At 26.9% G+C, this 21,728-nt stretch overlaps 1 protein-coding gene across 1 annotated transcript in view; it reads left to right on the forward strand.

Moving 5' to 3' along the window:
• The window catches only part of LOC112687189 (zinc finger MYM-type protein 1-like), a 49,994-nt gene extending 30,674 nt beyond the window's left edge, over nt 1–19,320 (forward strand). The window contains exon 2 of the mRNA XM_025559764.1: nt 19,089–19,320. Coding sequence (XP_025415549.1) covers nt 19,089–19,320 — 232 coding nt within the window. The remainder of the gene's footprint in view (nt 1–19,088) is intronic.
• Nucleotides 19,321–21,728: the final 2,408 nt, after the last annotated feature.

Consider the following 21,728-nt stretch of genomic DNA (forward strand, 5'->3'; position numbering starts at 1 on the left):
TGTCAGTTGTATAGAATCTTCATGGATTTTAATTATATAAAATTATAAAAATAACTAGGTGTATGTATTACTTCAAACTGTTACCCAACTTTTACTCATAATATCCTGTTAAACAATTATAGAAACGTCTACGTTGTTAATTTTACCATATAATAATTAAAAGTAGTTTCGTACAAATCAATCATTCGTTTCCAAATTTATATTTAATAACATCATGTTTACATTGATCGAAATTTATTGTAAAAATGATTTCAGTATTTCATAAATTCAATAGTACGAGAATATAAAGAAGCCCAAATCGTGTATCGTGATAATTTGGTATACAAATTTCTTTATAATTTTTAATCTTCGCAAGTAAAATGGAAAGGGAGTATAAGTCTAACAAAACTTGGTTGAAAAGTTAGTGCTGTGGAAAACAGTCGTATAAAAATTAATTATATTTATCGGCACGGAGATAAAAGTTGTGGATTTACTTGACCAAACTTCCCGTTGTCGTGTGAATGACTTGTTTTCTAATTTATAGGAACCCTAGTTATTCAAAGACCATCATCGATAATTCACTTAGACGTATTGGAAGTTAGCAAAAATATTGAAGTTATTGTAAGAAGTAGACACAGGTCTTACTCAAAACTTAAATACTTTTAATTTTCATTATTATTGGTTAAACCGTAATATTTTCTTATGCCCCAATAATCGCAGAACCAGACTTTCGCTTTCATAATGATAGGAACAGTCGTAATTTAATTACATATGTGGTATGAATTCTGTACAGTTCGGTGAATAATTAAACGACCGTTTTCAAAAGTTTAGTGATTTATTTAGAAATAACTATGATTTATTATGTTAATTTCGTAGTTCCAATACGCGTACCTTAGCACTCCACTTCATTCGGGCAATTATTTTATGGATTAGTATTGTATATTATACGTATGATTCAAATCATGCGATCAATTGTCATCTATCGCATCGGTTTCCAACCTGGATTCGTGAGATAGTATCAAGGGATACGTAAGAAAAAAATTGGGTAATGGGGGTAATGGGGGAAAATGTTGAATTTATTTAAGGGGGCTGGAGCGTAGAATGTTTTAAGGAGTAATATTTAGGCATTTTATATCACATGAACATTTTGGCTGTGTCAATGTGTGAGTAGTAAATGAACATTAGTGTGTGTAATCCGTTATCGCGTTTATCATGCCACCGTACATCGAATTCCCGGAACTACAATAATAATCAAAATGAACATTTTATCTTTATATTATATTAATTTGCACAACTTCACGTTTTGATGATCCAATATTATTATAATATAGGCAGTAGTTTGGACAGTATAGTACTATAAGACATAAATAATACTGTGGGAGCGTATATAAATCTGGACCGTATATATATGGAATATAAAATCTGGATTGTATAAATATGGACTTTATTTATTTGGACTGTACAATCGGATGTACAAATCTGGATTTTATATATACATATATATTATTATTTTATTACCTACCTAACCATTTAAGCCTGCTGAGAGCTGGTCGTTTTTTCGCAAATTCGAACCAAAAAGCGGAAGAAAAATTCATCCGGTAACTAAATCCTGATTTTAATTTTGAAAACACATTTGAATTCTTTATTCTCTTGTCTATGTTTTGTAGGAAATAATTGTTTTAATTTATTCGTTTTTTATAAGTATACAGAAAAAGAGAATTAAAAAAAAAATGTATTTGGTTCTATGATAAATAAACGATACAATATTTATGTTATAGCTAGAAATACTACAATTCTTAGAAATGTTCTAGCGTCCATACGCGCATGCAAAATTCAATATACACGAAGAAAATACTTTTGAACTTTAAATGCTTATAAACAAAAATTGTAACTAACAATTTTTGATTTTTTTTACTACAATAAGTAAAACTTATAATAAACATTTTATTAAATTTTAAAGATTTTTTGGATTGCTAAATTTTTTTTATAGGCACAAAAAAATTCAAAAATTTCAATTGTCTATAAATATCTTAAAAAAGTCAAAATAGTTTGAAAATGTAATCGTAAATAGATACGGCTAATATAAACATTTGATGAAAATTTCAAGTATTTACAATGATTCGTTTTTAAGGTACAGCAAAATAAAAAAATTGATTTTGTCAAAAACTGATTATACGTAAAAATTGACGTTTTTCCGTTACTTTTTTATGATTTTTCCTAACGCTTTTGAAAACTTCTTGATCTTTTACTTTTGAGTCCCCAAAGTACCAACTAGATGAATTTTCCCTTTCAAACAGGGGCTGAAGTAAAAAATCAAAGCATTATTTCTACTCAAAAACGTTATAAAGTTGTTATAAGTAAAAAGTAAAAAACATACACCATTGTAAAATCAATAAATTTATCAATCTAAATAAACTTACAAAATTATTTTAATTTCTAAATTAATACAAAAAAATTATTTACTATATATCAATCAATATACATTATAATTACCTCATCATTGTTTTTATGATCTTCGCGTTTTTTGCGTTTCAAATTGGCCAAATTAGGTTTTTTCGGTAATGCATATAGCATGAGGCGTCCTTTTTTACTCAAACACCAGTCTTTATTTGTTTTAAAATTCAAAAAAAAATTACTGACGAGAAAAATTAAACTTGACTTGTTGAATAGTAGAAAAAAACTAGTTCCTTTTGATTTGTGCTAAAATAAATTTATTATGATCTATTTTATACTTTGCAATGATTGTAATTGTTACAATACATTATTATTTCATTTCCGTAGTCATTAGTTCTAATTGACTGATAATCGTTCGAAATGCAGGTATTATTTAATATTTATGTTATGGCTTGGTACTAAAATTCTTAGAAATGTTCTAACGCCCATACGCGCATGCACAAGTCAGAGAACACGAAGAAAATTTACACCACCAAAATTTATGAATTTAAATTTTGAAAACAGATTTAATTAAGTCACTATGTTAGCTAGGGATTGACCAAAGGAATTTTCTATATTGTAATCAAATAATAAGATATTGACAATTTAAAAAAACAGAAATTTATGTATTTTAAGTATTTAAGTACGCCATTAATTTTTATAATAATAAAAATTCCTACTAACAAGTTTTAGTAAAGATGTTCAAGATTTTTAATTTGTTTTCAAAATTAAAATCTGTCCAACCCAAGTCCCACAGTTTTGTCCAGCTTACGACCTGTTTTAAGTGATTTTTTGCATCGTCTACAGCCCCCTTAATTTAAAACACTATGTTTTAGAAATATGCAATATGTCATTAAAAATTAAAATTTAATCATCAACTTATAGAAATAGAGTACAGAATGTAGATTATAGGATTATAAATATAATAAGTACAAGAGTAAACTGAACGCAGCTTCAGATTTAAGATTATATCATGCATCATTTGAATCTGATTACAAAACTAAATATTTTGAAATCGGTACATACTAGTTGCTTCCCAAAATATACGAACTGCTTCCCATCCTAATTGTAAACAAAAAGGTTAATATACAATAATTGCTTCCGATGACCAGGTAGTTCATAATTATATACGATTAGTCTCCCAAGAATTTTGTATTTTGTATAGAATTGAGAAGCAATTTCTAAAAAAATTAATGACTTTTTTTACCTGGGAAGGCAACTAGTATTTTAAAATAAATGTCTGGAATCTCACTAAATTTTTATATTACATTATTTTTTTCATTAAATAAGTAAAATAATTAATTGTATTTTTTTATGTATCTTATTACAAAGTATAAATTATATCTATTTACTATTATATTAAGTTATATTAATATTTTTTTTCACTTATACATGTTTAGAGTGATTTTATGATAAAAGTTTAAAATTTATAATTTATAATACCCCTGTACAATCTAGCAAAATATTAAGCTTAGGAATAGGGCAGAAAAAAAATATTTGGAGCCATTGATCTATCGGGATAATTTACGTTACATTTATATTATTAATGAACACCGAATTATTAATGCACCACTGTTAATATAAAGAACGGTTAAATCATTTTTCTTTGAATAATACTACTTCTTAAAATTTGGTTTTATATTTTACAGCATTTGTTCAAATTAATTTCAAATTCAAAATTGTTAACTGTATAAATTCTTAGTTTTCAATGATACAACTACGAATATACGAGTATATATAAAAAAAAATGTGTAGTTTTTATTTCAGAATACTTACCTACATTTATTCCCGTATTCGTATGATTATGATATATATATTTATTGCGTTTATATTTATACACATTAATCATTAATGTTAATTAATTAATGAAAAAATTCTTTAGTTAAAATTAAAATTAATTATTATAGTTATTGTTAAACTGATACATATATTATTAAATAAATTAGTAATTTATATTTAAATAAGGAGTTTTAAATTACAAAAAAGAACCATGAAATAAAAAATAATATGTGTTATTATGTAATTTATGGGTTAATATCTTCTAGGAAATTGAAAATATTTCCTAAGAATAATGTCTTGAATTGACAACTTATTCATGTCATTGAATTAAATTTATATTTTTTATGATTACAAAAAATGTAATTTCATGTGTATAATTCGATAATATTTTACTTTTTTCTTTTTTATTTCTCTATAATAAATCAATAATTTAAAACTATAAATCAATTTTACGTCTTTGGAAACATTTAATAAATTATTTTAAACACAATGTTTAGTAAAATATTTTGTATAATTATAAATATATGGTAATAACAAAAGTATGACGTCAAATTGTTTTTTGTATTTTTTAATTTGAAGTGTTTTTGACGAATATCAAAAAAATGGTATAAATATTTTGTGAGTTAAAAATATTTGAATGATATCATAAATATAAAAATAATAAATAAGTACAAACAAATACAATTATTCCAGCTGTAAATATATCCAAAAATAAGTATATTTTGATTAAATTTGAGGAAAATTAAAAAAAAGTAAAAGAAAAATATAATGTTTTTTGTATATTTTTAGAAGTTTCATTTATATAATTTGCGTGTGAATCAAATTTATTATTAATGGTAAATTTTACTCAAAAACAAAAATGGGCAGGTTAATAAAAATAATTAACTCGAGTTAAGTTAAATTAAGAGAACACATGATCGATAAGTTAAAAATTAATAAGGAAACATTATTATTTTAACTCGGTTTAAAAAAAGTTAATCTCATTTTTTTAATTAGTATATAGATTACATAAAAAGTGACTGTCTCCTTTTGAAAGATCTAATTTCATAAATTATAATATACAATTTTATTGAATTTTTTTTTGTAATATACAGCAGTATTGCCGAAGTGTTTGAAAATTACTATGACATTGTACATACTACCGCTTTTATTCATCTTTATTGTTAAAATTCTTTATACATAATATTCTGTATCCACGGCTAGAACCCAATACCCAAAGGTTGGCCCTAAATCTATAAAATTTAATATGATATCTGATGTACAGTTTATGTGACTATTTTACTTTACATGATTATTTAATTTTTATATTAATATTTTCGTACAAACGAAAAATTTCAAATTTTTTTAATTTGATAGATCATTTTTAAATCAACTGTGAAAATCTAAGTTATTTCAACTGTCAATTAAACTAGTTTAGCTGATAAGTTTATTAAAATATAAACTAACTAGTTAAATTAAAAAAAATTAAAAATTAAAAAGTTTAAAAAAATTAACTTTTTAACTAGTTAATGTCCACCTTTTCTCAAAAGAAACAATTAAATTCAAAGTTATGCCTAACTTAATAGTTAATTTAATTATTCGCGTGTCGTTTCGGGTACTAGTGTCATGTTTAACATTGATAGCAGAACTGTTAAAGAAAATTTCATAGTTATATTTATAAATAATTAAATAAATCATTAATAATTATATTTATAGCAGTGATGGCCAACATGACTATGTAAGCCACATGTATTAATAAGATTATATTAAGAGTCAAATTATCTAATCTATATTTTTATACCACAAAAGTAATTAAGATAGCTAATAGTCGATAAATATATATATATATATATATATATATATAAATAATTAAATCAAAATATCGTTTAAATTTGACTAATGATCATTTCACAGAATTACTAAGAACAACTCTTATATCAATTCAACCAGATCTTAAGAAGCTTACTAAAAAGAAGACACGAAAAAATACCACGCAAACAAATTTAACTTTATGTTTAATTTTTTAATTTATTATTCATATTAATTAATTTTTTTTTGTTTATTAATCTGTCCACTATAGCCTTATATCTATGCAATAATTTTTTTTTTATAAATGTATACAAAAAAATTAAAATATTTTGGTTTTTGTAAATAAGACCTCGAGTCACATACGACTATGAAAAGGGCCATATGTGGCTCGTGACCCGCAATTTGGCCACCCCTGTTTTATAGAGAAACGCTGTAAAAATCAATTCATAATTATAATGTCAACAATATCACACAGATTACAATTCTGCAGGCACGTCGAATACCATTACCATTCATCGGATATATAGCCGATGCGTAAACAATTATCTTTCTCATGTTTATCATTTTAAATTCAATCACCCTCCAGACGAAGAATTGCATTTATAAATTAGATTCGTTGACTGTCATAGTCTGTACAATATCACATTGAAGTGCATGACCTATACTATAGTAAAGTATATACACATACTTTACAGTGTATTTCATCGTTGCATTCGGTTTCGACGTTTACCATAATCCTCCTACCAATTTTCAATTCCAAATAAACAACCAATTATCCCTTTGACGGTGTTAAGAGGATAAATGAACTGTACGTTTTTATCGTTAGGGTGGAGACTGTGTATAGCTTTTCCTTGCCCTTTCACTTCGCAGAAAAACATTTTGGAAGTAAATCGTGGACGATTATCGAGTAGATTACACGTAAATGACCGTGCCATTATATCGTCTTGGATCCCGTTTAATGTTTTTGGATAAATCTCACACCTCTTTGTATATTTCTTACAAGAGAAAAAAAACATATTTTATGACCTTAGCCCTTTTTATTTCTCGTATTTTCGCCGAACAAAGGTTGAGAGTATCCGTATCAACAATCACACACGCACGCACGTACACACACGTACACACACGTACACACACGTACACGAACACAAATCTTCTATGAATTGATTTGAATTACTCGTATTCTATAATGTCATAATATAATTATCATATTTGTCGTTAATCATCACAAGGTTATCCTTAGTGTCCAATAAAAATTGTATTATTATTATGATCATATAATATAATATGCCTAATTAGCATATTATAGAATTTATTCATTATGTAACATTAATTTATTCATAAACCGTTGAAATATTAGGTTTAATTTTGATTAATAGTAAAATCTATAAGCAATTCACTGTAAAAAATCACCATAATGAAGCTGCTTAATTTAAATAAACACATATATTTAAACTAACAATGGTACTAAAAAAAATAATTTATTTTCTGCTAATTTATAAAACATAGTTTAAAATAATTTTAAATTTATTTCATCAAACCTATTATGTTTTCTTTCTTCATATTTTATAATAAATTTGGTTTATTTGTTTATTTATTTGTCCTGTTAACTAGTAGTAGCAATAATAATCTTTTGCATTCAATAAAGGTCATATGATAATAATAATAAATTGGACATGGAAAAAAACCCTCAGCAGCTATATAACGAGATATTACTTATATATAATTATATACAATATAGTTTATAATTATTACATATATTCCGATTGTATTGTTCATTGTGACATAAAGAATTAAACATTTTCTACTAGTTTATTGGCTTTCCAAATAGCTTTTATCACAATAACACAAATAAACACAAATATTTCATATGAAAAAATTATATAGATTAAAATAATATGATAGTTCTATTTCGATGAATGAACTATTTTTAATGCTTAGCTTAAAAATTTTTGAAAATATATAGTTTACGTAACGATCGATCGTATACAATATAGTCTATTTAAAGCATTGATGTGATAAGGTCAAATCAGTTATTCTATTTTGGTTAAATGTAATACATGTAGCCGAAAAAAATAATTTAAAACAGTCTTGATGGTTATTTTACGTTTAATCCCACGTGAATTATACGCGCGTACACTCGCACATACACAGACACGCATAGAATAAACACAGAATAAACAGACATTTCGAATGTGATTTTGACCGCATTTGAAAGGCGAGGGAAATCTTTAGAATGCGTTTCTTTCAAGAACTAAGTACTTGTTATAAAGCTAATACATTCTAAAAAAACATAAATAATATATTTTTGTACAGCCAGAAGTAGGTAATCATTTTGCAGTACTATTGTGGTTATGTACATCGTATAGTTTTGAAAAACTTAATTCGATAATATTACTTGTGAGGTAAATGGATAATCTCAATGACGTAACAATTGACTGCACTTATTTCTAACGACGGAACAGATAATTTTTATTTTGTATGCTTGAGGATATATTTGATATTATTATATCTCGATTGGGGTTGATCTTATGAATATAACTTTTTTTGTAATTAATAGCTAAATTATTTTTATGTACTCGTATTAAATATACTCTCACAAACTCACTGCGATTGATTTAATTTCGTGTGTTATTTTATATATTACATTTCATTTGCACAATTTATATTTATAACTTTACCATTGACATAAAAATACAAAGTTAAGTATAATTTAAGGTATTAATGAACATGAAATATATGACATGAATAGTACTATAAATTATTAAACAAGATAGAAAACCTAACTGTTCTCAGAATTGTATTAAATGTAATTTACTATCGTTTCTTTTGATTTTCAACGCGAGTTCTCTATTGATATATTTAACGCGGAACCCCGTTAGGTACTCCATAAATTTCTTAAATATTAATTTCATTTAAAAATAATTTATTAATTTAACCTATGGAATACAATTTAATGGAAAATTACTTATTTACGACCTATATTGACATTGTTAATTTTCAGCTCGTAAAGGTGGTAATATACTCGTTATAGTTAAAATAATTACCTAATATTCAAGAAAAATCGTTGTATTCGTTTAGTAACCATCAAAACCGATATATAATATAAAGACCAATCGGCTTGGATTTTCTTTTTTGATACGATGTTTTACACAGTGAAACTTGAAAAATTCCAAATACAGTGGTGCTGGTTTTATTTTTTTTTTTTTACAAAAATCCTCTAATATTGTGAAGGGGTGCGTATTGACACACCAACAATAGTACGACAAACAGTTATACGAATGAATAAATGGATTTTTTTTTCGTTTACAGTGCTTCTTTTAAACCTTACACAGCTCCATTGTAAACATCATGCAATTGATTTAGGGCTAAAAAATGGCAACTCCTTCCTTGGCTTAGAAAACAACCACTTTTTTTGTTATGTTCCATTGATTTTTTACTCGTAAAAGATAATATAAATAATAATGTATTATGTGTAATCATAGTATTAGAAATTCAATATTTAAAGTGACAGTAATTTATTTCAATTAAACCAAGTACATTTAATGTAAAAATATGAACGTAATAACGACGTAATTTATTTTATATAAAATATTTTATAAAAATCCTTTAAATATTTTAAAACTATACAATATTTAAGTATTCTCAGTGGAAACTATAACAGTTCATAAATAATAATAAAATACAAGTAAAATATAAATTCAAATGGATTAATGTTCTGAAACTGAATTTGAAAAAACTATTTTTCTGTATCAATGGTTTATTCATTATTTACACAACTAAAAACTTTATATGAATTATTCAGTATTATTATCGTTATAGAAAACCATATAAAATATACAATATTCAAAAACAATTATTTCAACAATTAATTAAACAATTCAAATCATAATATATTTAAAATATTTTTTTAAATATTTATTAACCATGATATACTCGTAAAAGAACATAAAATGTATACATTTATATATTTCTTAGGCATATAGTCAAATCAAATGAATATAAATGCCTAGTCATTTAATTAAATTACTAGGAATATGATTAAATGCCTATTTCATGTCAGGCAAATAATAAAAAAACATTTTGTATTATTTTAAAAATTTAAATAGATTTTCTATCGGTTATTTATTGCTATTTTATTCATAAAAAAGCAATGTATTATTTATTAATATGTAAAACATGTTGGTATATGAAACAATATTTTTAATTTCATGTTCATTATTACTATTGTTTTAAAACTGAAATCATAAATATATACAGGTAATAACTAGTTAGATGTGATAGACGTAGATGATAGTACGAGTATATTGTATACCCTATAGTCAGTTTGATTTGACTATATGCCTACGACATATACATGATCATTTTTGAAAGAGTTATTTAAAATTATGTGTGAAAATTCCAACTTCACTTTTTTTAATATGATTTTGTGTACTATCGTTCGTAATAATAATTTAATATTGAATATTTTATTAAATGTATCATTTAATATTTTTATTTCTAAATTGTAACTTAATTCTAAGATAAATAATGTTATTTGATTTTATAATATAGATATTTTAAAAGCAAACCATTTATATAAAACAAAAATTGGAATTGAAAAAAAAAATTTTATTTATTTATATTTATTATTTTTAAGTTTCTTAAGAACAACGAGTTGAATCTTAATTTATGAATTGAAATATTTATTATTTTTCCTTAGGAATAATATTTGTTAAATTTTTTTGTAATTTCCATAAATCAACTCAAACTTGTTATTTCATAAAACAAATTGTCCTCTAAGTGAATTAATAATATAATATTAATTGTTATTTGATAATAATATACGTTATTAATTCTGTGTAAACATTAGAAATTATGTGGTTTTACATCTCAATAGATCTCTAATTTACATCGAATAAAATAAAACAATGCAGACGAGTAGTCTTTATTAAATGTTTAAACGCACGTTGCGTAATTTGTGTTCATCGACAAAGATTGCTACCGTCTAATAAATTGGCAATATTCTAGTCGGATGAGCATCCACCACTATGATTTCATCTTCCATTTTGTATATTATAATTGTTTAATTTATTTCGTTCTGATATTTCCATTTTTCCCCCCAACCACATATTTTTAATTCAAAATCGTTTCGAAAAATCTATACACAAACTGTAAACATTACGTTGTTACTGTTAATACACACAATAATATCAAAAACAAAACATTTACGACAACGCTATAATATTATATAGTTATACCACAGTAACTTTTGACTTTTGCTACAGATTTATAAAACCCCCGTAAGTTATACTGTAAAAACAAGCAACTACGTATACAATTTTTCCTTTTTGAAATTACTATTTTACTGCACAAATATTTTTATTACGCAACGCTAGCCATTATTTATGCACATATTATTTCAATCGAGATTTACATTAAATAACGGTGCACTGATTTATTAGTTATTATCGTTACTGATGCACATTACACACTGATATACAGAGAATTGTAACAGAATTTATAGCTTCTGTGATGTAGGAACCTTTTCGGAACAAAAAAAAAAATAAATAAATAAATAAATGAGTATAATCATGTTTGCAGTTTTTTTAATAATAAATGTTTCCGTTTCGATAATAATTTATGGTTCTGTTATACGGCATAATAGAAACTATATCGCGCGCGGCGTATCATTCTAACGTGGTCGGAAAAATTGTATTAATATATTATACTCAATATTATTCTCGTTTGCGTGTACTCGACCCGACATTGTATATAATATGGATATATTAGTAGATTATAGCCTAGTTTAAGCGGTAAATCACTAAATCAATAAATTTAATAATAATTGTGTTCAATAAACATCCTTATACACACCGTTTTACATTATACGAATCTGTCTAGTCTAGTCCCAAACAATCGCATTATACTTACCGTACGGTCTTATGCAACACGAAAAATCAATCAAGACTTATATATAATATGTTATTAAAATATTTCTGTACATTAATAAAACGCATAATTTATTTGCATGTTATGACGTCGAGTTCAACTAAAAACAGTTCGTTCGATTGGAATAAAAATGTGTATTTTATTTATCTTTGCCCATTATTTTCTTTAGTCTGTTGATTATCTTTGTTGTCGTTGTCATCGATTTGAATCCTACTTACATTTACGAATACCACGAGTGCTACGAATAATATTATACACTTTCGCGACACTAAAAACAATTTTAAATTAAAAGTCACGTAGCTCTGGTAGCATTGGCCATCGGTGTAAACGTGTAACAATAGCGATGGCGATTTTCGACCAGGCTCGGACACGGGTAAATGTGAAAAGTTGGTCGCGCGGTAACGTTAACGGCGCGGCAGTACGTTCGCGCGCCCGAGTCGGAAGAGGATTTCCGTTTTTCTGCAAAAACTTTGTTACGGCTTTGCCGCGACCGTCGTTATTGTACGGCACGCAAATAAAAACCGGAGCCCGACGGGTGTGTTTAATGAAAATTCCGGAGATATAATACAATTTAATAACGTCTCCGAGCCAATCGGACCACATGTTTCGCGCACTCGCGGGCCCTACCCGGTTAGTTACTGTGTTCCGGAGTGTGTCCAGCAACCATCATCACCCATATCCACCCCCACCCCCACCCCTCCGCTGCGGGAGGCGTCTGAGAAGAAGAAAAGAGAGGGGTCACGAGTTTAATAAGAAGCTTAAGGGCGAATACCCCGCCTTCCCACACCAACCTCACCCCATAAATCCTTTGGCACCGCCACCGCTTCTCACGGCCGTCTATAAATGCACCCCACCCACACACTGCTTCTCACCGTTGGTTCATTGCGCCTTTGTATACACTAAATTTAGACGTATACGCGCACTTCCATACATCCCCCTCTCTCACGCGGAGATGAACCGACAGTTTTGGAATTTCTATCGATATACACTGCAATTATTTAGAAAAGCAATATATGAAAAGCAATATATATTTAGAAAAGCATATGGCCGGAATATTGTCTACATACGCTGTCCCCTGTGCAAAATATTCATTGACCACTTAATAATCGAAATATCCAAGTCCTTTATTTAAAACGATCGCTAGGCTTTCAGTATTCCCTATTAGAATGAATGTCAAAAATGATCAAACATTGCTTGCAGTTATATGACGTCCATTATTAAACTTTTCACGAGTTAAAACTACACAAACCGGGAGTATACAACTATTGGCATAAATACGAAACTCTTAAATGCGAGTCAATCATCATTTTTTGTACTTCAATTCCAAACCGAGCGTTTATTATTTTTTTATTTCTACATTTTACTACTTATTGATTCGATCGTTTTTTATCTTTGTTTATATATTATGTACAAAATACAAGTATTTGTACAATACTCTCAATATATTTACACAACGGAGTAGTACACAATTTATTTATGCATTTATTTATTTATTTTTAAGAGTTTAGATTTGTTCATTTTAGTTGAAATTCTATGAAATGCACTTTTAAATTGGTTTTAAAAAAACTTATAAGTATTTTAACACATATGATTAATTTATTTGTCCTAAAAAAACACGATTTTAAACTAAATAAAAATGTTACTTTGATTTAATAAATTTTTTTTTTTTAATTATGTTTGAAAAATAAAAATGATTAAATTATAAAGTAGCTATACACGGTAAAAACCATATTATAATAGCTATACGGAAAATTATTTACAGCGTACTTGAGAATAATATGCATATATATATATATTCAAGTTCCGTTGACATTTAATTTTTGGATTTGATATTTCATCACCGCTTTTAAATTTCAACAAATAATACGACCAACACCTGGATTCAGTGACAACCGATATTATCCCGTTCCGCGTTTGTATTTCACTAAAAAGTATTTTTAATCTAATATTATTGATCCAAGTTTATGAAAAAAAAAAAAAATAGTAGGTTTCAGTGGCGCCGAACACGTACTTTTACAGTTTGCCCCTTTATTTAACTATGATGGTGGGTGTCTGGTGTATGGGTGGGTGTGGAGTGAGTTGGATGGATAAATTATTACACTCTAGTTAATAAATTTTAGGAATATACAAATTAAGTGGCAGTCGATCTGTAGATGGTTGGATATTATGATGCGATAGAACAATTCGCCTATCAATGCATGTCTTTATACCATATAAAGTGTAAAGACGTATATTGACATTTATATCTATTTTGCATACATGATGAAGCTAAACCCCTCTCAGTTCTCAGTGTTTAAATGTGAATATACAGCATGCAAATACATGTTTTAAACATTTTAAGATAGTTACTTAAATTACCAATAGCCCCATGAAACATTTCTGAAAAATATTTTTTTAAATTACAGTTGTTTTAAAAATGAAATAAACTGTTTTTTTTTGTTTTATATTTCTTTAATTTTTACAACGTATTTAATATTTATATACCCTTCAAATTGATATTAAGTGTTTTTTTCTAAAATAAAAGTAAGCAATAAGTAAGGTAAATAGGTAATAATTGATACCTAATTTATAATTATCATTTTAAGTCTGTATGATTATTGATTTATGATAAAATATGAGGCATTTTACTCGATCATAATTTATATTATTATTATTATTATTATTATTATGTGTTGTTTTAAGCGGCACATTTAACAATAAATACAAGCGTATTCTAAAATAGACTTAATAGTGCGGGCTGTCGGTTATAACCCTCTTACTCCCCTCCCACAAATACGCCACTGCTTAATAGTACCTACCTAATAGATGAAATTGGAATGATAAATTGCGAACGAAGCGAGCCACTTTATGATGGTTAAATTTACAATATAATCATTCTATCATGTAATCTGTCATTATTTTGCTTTAACTTTGTGGGTGGTGGTATTAACAAATTTTTATACTTTGCCCAACCAAATAAAATACAAGTCGGCGCCACTGGTAGGTTTTGTTGAAACTTACCGCTATATTAGTATGGTTATATTTTAATAATAATACATTTTTTTTTTCTTTTGACATGTTTATTAATAAAATAATATTAAAAAATCGGAAAGTAATAATTACATGATACTTACGATATTTAATGCAAATGTGCATGTCATTCTACTTATAAGTAATTAATTTGATTAATGACTGTAAAAATAATTAAGTTATGGTCATAAAAAATATATAATCAAAATGTGTATTTTTTTTTTTTTACGAAATGGTTTATTTTCATTAATTGTAAATACGACGCAGTAATTTGCCTAGCGAATTGCATAAATGGAAGAAGAGCACTTGATAAACCTCAGTGTTTGTTTATCACTATTGAAAATAGCGTATTGTTGAAATATGCATTTTGTTTTGTATAATAAATATATATAAATTGTACAAAACATAAATAATTTAGTTTTTTTTTTTTTTATTAAAGAAATGTTGAAATTAAATTATTATAGGAGTATATCAACAATTTAAAGATCAGAAATGCGATAACAACAAAAATGACTATTAGTTAACAAAATCAAAATAAGAAAATAAAAGAGATAAAAAAAAAAAAAAATATTTCTTGAAAATATGGATAGTTGTAAAGCTCATACTTCTAAATATTTAGACCAATCTGCAGTATTAAAATTTAGTTTATACAACCCGAAATTTACTATATAAGTATAAATTTACAATAATTTTAAGCCTATTTTAGTTTTAAAGCACTTTTATTACTACTATAACCACTGCGGTGAAAAATACAAATACGAATTCTACAAATACTCGTAATATTTAATGCCATCCAGAATTTATATGACATAACGTATCCTATGGGATTTGTCATAGAAGACTTTATTTTTTTCCATATCGAGTTTTTATTTCAGTTTGCTCTGAAAATGTCCTAATTACTGCTTATTTTTATTTTTTCAACTGTATTATTAACTATTTAAAAATAGTTTTGCTTTTTGCACATTTTAGACACTTTGAACTTAAATCAATTGATTTTGATTAAAAACTGTATAAACTATAGAAAACAACATGTAAGAGTTCACTTTAACTGCCAGTCTCTAAGCCCTCATAATTCTAAGCACAACCCTAGGTATTGAACACTGATTAATTATAGATGAAAGACTTCTATTATTATGTAATCTATATTTGTTTTCTGACTTTTAACACTTTATACAAATAGAGAAACGTAAGAGTTTAATGGGAAACTTACTTAGTTTTAGGTATAGTAGAGTTGTACGGAGAGAGTACGATTTTAGTAGAGATATTAAGTTAGAAAAAAAATAATGGTTTCGGTTAAACATCAACTGTAAAATTGATATAAAATCGTTAACTAAAAGTGCTGACGTTAATTGACAATTTTACGTCTCGATAATTGACACTATAGTAAATAAATACAAATAAAATAGTTCAAATAGTATTTAAGATCGATTTCAAATAATATATATATTTTTTTTGTTAGTGATTTAAGTTGAAAAAACGTACTTACATTTGATCTTATGAGGTTTTTAGTGAAAGCTATATAATACTTAAAATAATGGCGGCATTCAGTGGCGTATTTACGGTGGTGTTTTGGAGGTTAAAACAACATCAAATATTTTTTTTAGAACATTTTTCTTTATTAAATGTACATGATATAATGTTGACACAATGATAAATTATTTTAATATTATAATTTATATAATTATATAATTATAATTTATATCTGTAAATCTCTAATCTGATTCTGCATCAATTGCACAGAACGAAAGATTATTTTCATCATTAAAAAGAATAAATACTTATCTACACAATACTATAGGTTCAATAGGTCTATTTTTTTATTTTAATAAGATAAGATAATAAATAAAAAATGTATTTAATTTATAATTAATTTCTCTATAAAAAACCTAATGGGTCATAAATTAATCGAAATTATCGTATTGAAAGTAATCAAGTGTTAAACCAATTGGCATTAAAAAAAAAAACGTCTTACTTTAACACTGTAAAATTAATTAATACATGTATGCAAAATTTAATAAATTGATTTATAAAATTACCTAGTGATCTGAAATTAGTTAATGTCTTATTCAGTCCAACTTTTTATATTTTATTCCAGTAATAGAGTCAAATATTGAAATAGTAATCCTTAGTTTTTTTACAAATAAAAAAAAATTACCACTTTAAAGATTTTTTTTATATCATTGAGTCCAGATAAAACTATAGAAATATAATCGTCACCACAAACCAATGAAAAATTATATTGATATTTTCTTTACTATAATATAATAGGTTGATTATTATAATTATAAATTATAACAATGTTCAACAAATATTGTATAATAATATTTAGGCACTTATTGTAGGGGAGCGAAACTTTCTGTATGACTTTATGAATAAACTAAATATTTTTGAAGAGAAAAGTATTTACTGAACCCTCCCCCCAAAATACGCTACTGCTTTTTTTTAAACGAAACCGAAATGAAAAAAGCTCATCGGCGTACACTGACATAAGGACGACGGAGAATCAATCTTTTTTCTTGCTATCCATCGTTTTATAAATGTATGTATATATATTTACAGTGCATGCAGTAAAGATTTGATCAAATTTGATTTTATTATACCAACAACATTGGGAAAAGGCGGTTTCTGAGGTCTATTGTGTTCGATTCTTTTAACAAGGCGGTATTTATTTTTATTTTTACGTCCCGCATTCTCTCGTTCTATTACCCTTTTCTATTTTTAAGACTCTATACGCATTTCCGGGCTAACAGAATTGAACTTTCAACTTTTCTTTCCTCACAGATGAGACGTTTGTGTGTTTGCCCATAGGAAGTTTATTTTATGTACCCGTGACTTTATCACATAAAAAACATCGAGTTGTTTCCTGCTGCGGGGTAGATACTCCTCCTCGGACCCTTTATGCATTTTTATTATTATCAATACCACTGCGGACATAACGACATCTCCCCAGTTATATTTTTTGAATTTTTCTCCCATTTCTTATTCATGCGATATTTTATGTTGTTCACGTGCGCACCAGAATCCGAAGAAAATTACACTTATCACTACGACACCTCTTCTCCGTTATTGATTGTCTACCGAATTGGGAACGCACTATCCAGTATGGGACCCCTCTAACGGCCGCGTTCGATGTGATAATGCAATCCATTCCAATTGAATACCGACTCTTATCGTTTTCGTATAAAAATACAAATCTTTACATAGGAAAACGTATTGTTCATCGTTTGATCGATCACAATAATTATTCTTCGTGACGTCTATATTTGGTATTTTTCCAACAAATAACTATTCTGATAAACTATTTATCAAAAAACTTAATTTTTATTGAATCCTATAGATCCTGAATTTGTAAGGATATTTTTACAGCGTAATGAATAATAATTCAACAATTAAATTGTTTTTAAGTTAAATAAATAAATGATAACTGTATCTTGGTCATTTTAATGATTAAAATGTATATAGGACTTTAGAATTTAAACCATAAAACCATTTTACTTTAAAATATCACTGATTTATTATATTGAATGCAATTATAAATGTATTATAATTTTTCTTGTTTTATTAAACTTTATTCAGTTCCTACATTTATTAATTATTTTCAAATCAAATCACATATAATCGAATCCGACATTAACTTTTAATATATTTTAGAAATTATTAAAATACTCGGAAACAGTAGTTTCGGATAGTAAATAAATAAAACTCGTTTAAAATGTCTACAGTAGAATTGCGTTTAAATTATATCTTAGGTCGACTCGGCTTTATATCGGTATTCCGATTGGAGTGGTAAAATTGAATAATTCAACACAACAAAGAGTAAAGATTAACTAAAATATTAAAAAGGGTATAGTAATTGAACTATATAACAAGATATAAAGAAAAAATTATTAAAGAATTGTATTGTTCTAATTCAACGTAATAGCGATCCCCATCAGCGTTCGATATAAATATATAGATAGGTTAATATTTTAATTTAACTTTTGAATTATTAAGTATTCATTATTATTTTAGTGAAGTTTAGAAACATGTTTAACCAAATGATTAATGTTTACCATAGCGAAACCAAATTAAATGTCAATATTATGCGTTACCCATTCAATTACATGATGATTATTTTTTTTATTATTTAAATTGTATTTATTATATATTATAAACATGTATTTCATCAAAAGCAAGAGACTCGAATGGGCTGGGCACTTATGGAGGAAGAATGGCATATGCAAGCAAGTTCTGATGGGCAGAATCAATGGTAGAAGACCCAGAGGCCACCCTAGACATAGATGGATGGACACTGTAAAATCAGATCTAGCAGAGATTGCACCAGAAACAGAACTAGCAGAAAGTGAAAATAAAGAGAAGTGGCAAGAAATAGTGGAAGCAGCAAAGGCCCTTAATGGGCTATAAAAGCTAAATAAAAATAAAAAAAACGTGTATTTCAATTATGCATTTATTATGCATTCAAAATGGTTATGTTTTATGAGGACGCATCGTAATGAGAAACTATCTAATTGAGAACAAACAAAATTGGAACTATTTTATTTATCACACATTGTCCCTCACAACTTTCTAAACAACCAAATTCCAGAAAGCTTTTAAATCAACCTTGATCTAAATCTCATGGGAAATTTCCAGTTCCGGTTGTAGAGTGTTTGCATTTAAATTATCCTTTTCGTCCGACATCATTACTTCGTGCAACATTTTAAACGCGCATGCATTTATCGATGCATTTTTACACATGATTCCACTCAAAGCGGGTCTATTGTATATTCAATGCGTGTACGTGACTTGATATTTACGACGTAAGTTGCATAATTAGTTTGTGTAATTTCATTTAAGCGTGTGCATATAGTGTGTACTAAATGCAATAGGAGCTGCTGTCTAAATAAGTTTCGTACACGTTGTTTGGTGGACACATGCCATTTAGTTCTATAGTATTATAATATGGCTGTATAAGTACTTTATATAAATATATACAATCTTCTTAAATTCCACAAGATGCGACCAAATAGCATATATTATTATAATTGGTGTAAATATTTATATCGTATTAAATATTGAGTACATGCGTGCACGGGAGTGAATATATGTGTGTGTGTTCTAGTAGTCGAACAAAAATTAGTTCAAATCTAAAAATGTTCTATGAATTTATAAAATGTCATGCATAATTATAAGTGTATAAATATATATATATATATATAACACACACATTTGTATATATAAAAAAGAAGTCTTGACTGACTGATTCATAATCATAACATAGACTAAATTATGATAGATAGCGACTTGAAATTATCTCAAGGTATGTTTGCATTATATTATATGCTTGCAATAAGAAAAAATTTTGAATAATTTTGATGTTAAGAGGTTTTAGCTAATTTCCCCTCTTGCTGCCGTCTTGCGACCTTATTTCGTGAAACGTGTGGCTCTACGTTGGTGACAAGTACACATTTATGTTGATGTGGTGTTCTATCACGTGTTTAATACGTTGAGTGCGCTACTTAATTTACGTAATTAAGTATAAAATTATGAATTAAATTATTCATTGTTTGATTCAAATTAAAAATAAAAACTTAACTCTGATATTTGTAAAATATTTTTAAAATAATATCTTAAACTTTAAATTTTTTTTTTTTGTCCTGTCTTTCATGTTATTTACAGCAGGGCACCGTGGCTAAATTGAGTCCAAAAAAAGGCACCGCAGAAAAAAAAGTTTGGGAACTTTAACTACGATTTATTTTCGGGGAAGAGGGGGTTATTTTACATGTGTATGAAGCTTATAAATTATAATATCTATTAAAATTAAAAATACAAACACTATGTTCTACTCCTAGTTAGTGCGGGCATATCGCATTTGACAAAAAACAAACTATTTTGTATTCTGCATTTGTGTTGGTGGCATAGGTTGAAATCGGGGGGGAGCTTGGGGGGACTAAGCCCCCTAGAAATATAAAGTACAGGTTTTAGCCCCTCTAGCCCTAAAAATTGTTATGAGACTAAAATACAATAATTAATATAATTGTAAAATGCATTTTTAATAACTGAATTAAAAAAAAATATTCTGTGATAAAAATTAAATCAAATTCGTAAGATTTTACAAACTTCTTGTCATGACTTGGAACGATCGCAATTAATGTAATACTAATAATATGTAATAATACCTGTATAGGTTGTTTAATTTAATTAATCAATAATTTCTGTATAGAATATCTACTCCAAAAATGTTTAAGATAAGGAACCTAATTGTTTTTTTGTTTAAATTGTTGATTAAAAATGTCAAATTGTCAAACTTCGTAAATTGCCTTATTGAAATAAATAATTGCGCCCAGTGGTATCCATAGGTGTAATAAGCAAATAATCCTCAGCCCCCACAAATTTCACCAAATTTCCCCTTATGGTTTGTGGTGCGTGCACACACTAAAAACGCACTAGCTATGACATAACGTAATATAAAAATAATAATAATTAGTACTTATGAATGTTACGGTGAAATTATAACAACAAAAATTGACAATTCACGCCATAGACATGTGTACTACATGCTATACACTGAACAAATACGAATAACGAGTACAATAATTTAGGTAATCGTACGCGAGATATCAATTCTATTTCAGACTTACAGTATTGCAATAAATAACGACTCGGTGAAGACCTATTACTTATTAAATTATAATAATACGACGTATCCGCTTGGGAGAATTTTAAAAATAGTATCCCAGTTGTTTATACTTGAACATTCAACATACCATACCATTCATGTTCACCTGTCAATATGATATATTGATATTGTCTTTATTTAGATACATTTAGAT

Source organism: Sipha flava, unplaced genomic scaffold (assembly GCF_003268045.1).
Source record: "Sipha flava isolate LNK unplaced genomic scaffold, YSA_version1 334_pilon_pilon, whole genome shotgun sequence".
In the NCBI taxonomy this organism is placed as follows: Eukaryota; Metazoa; Arthropoda; class Insecta; order Hemiptera; family Aphididae; genus Sipha; species Sipha flava.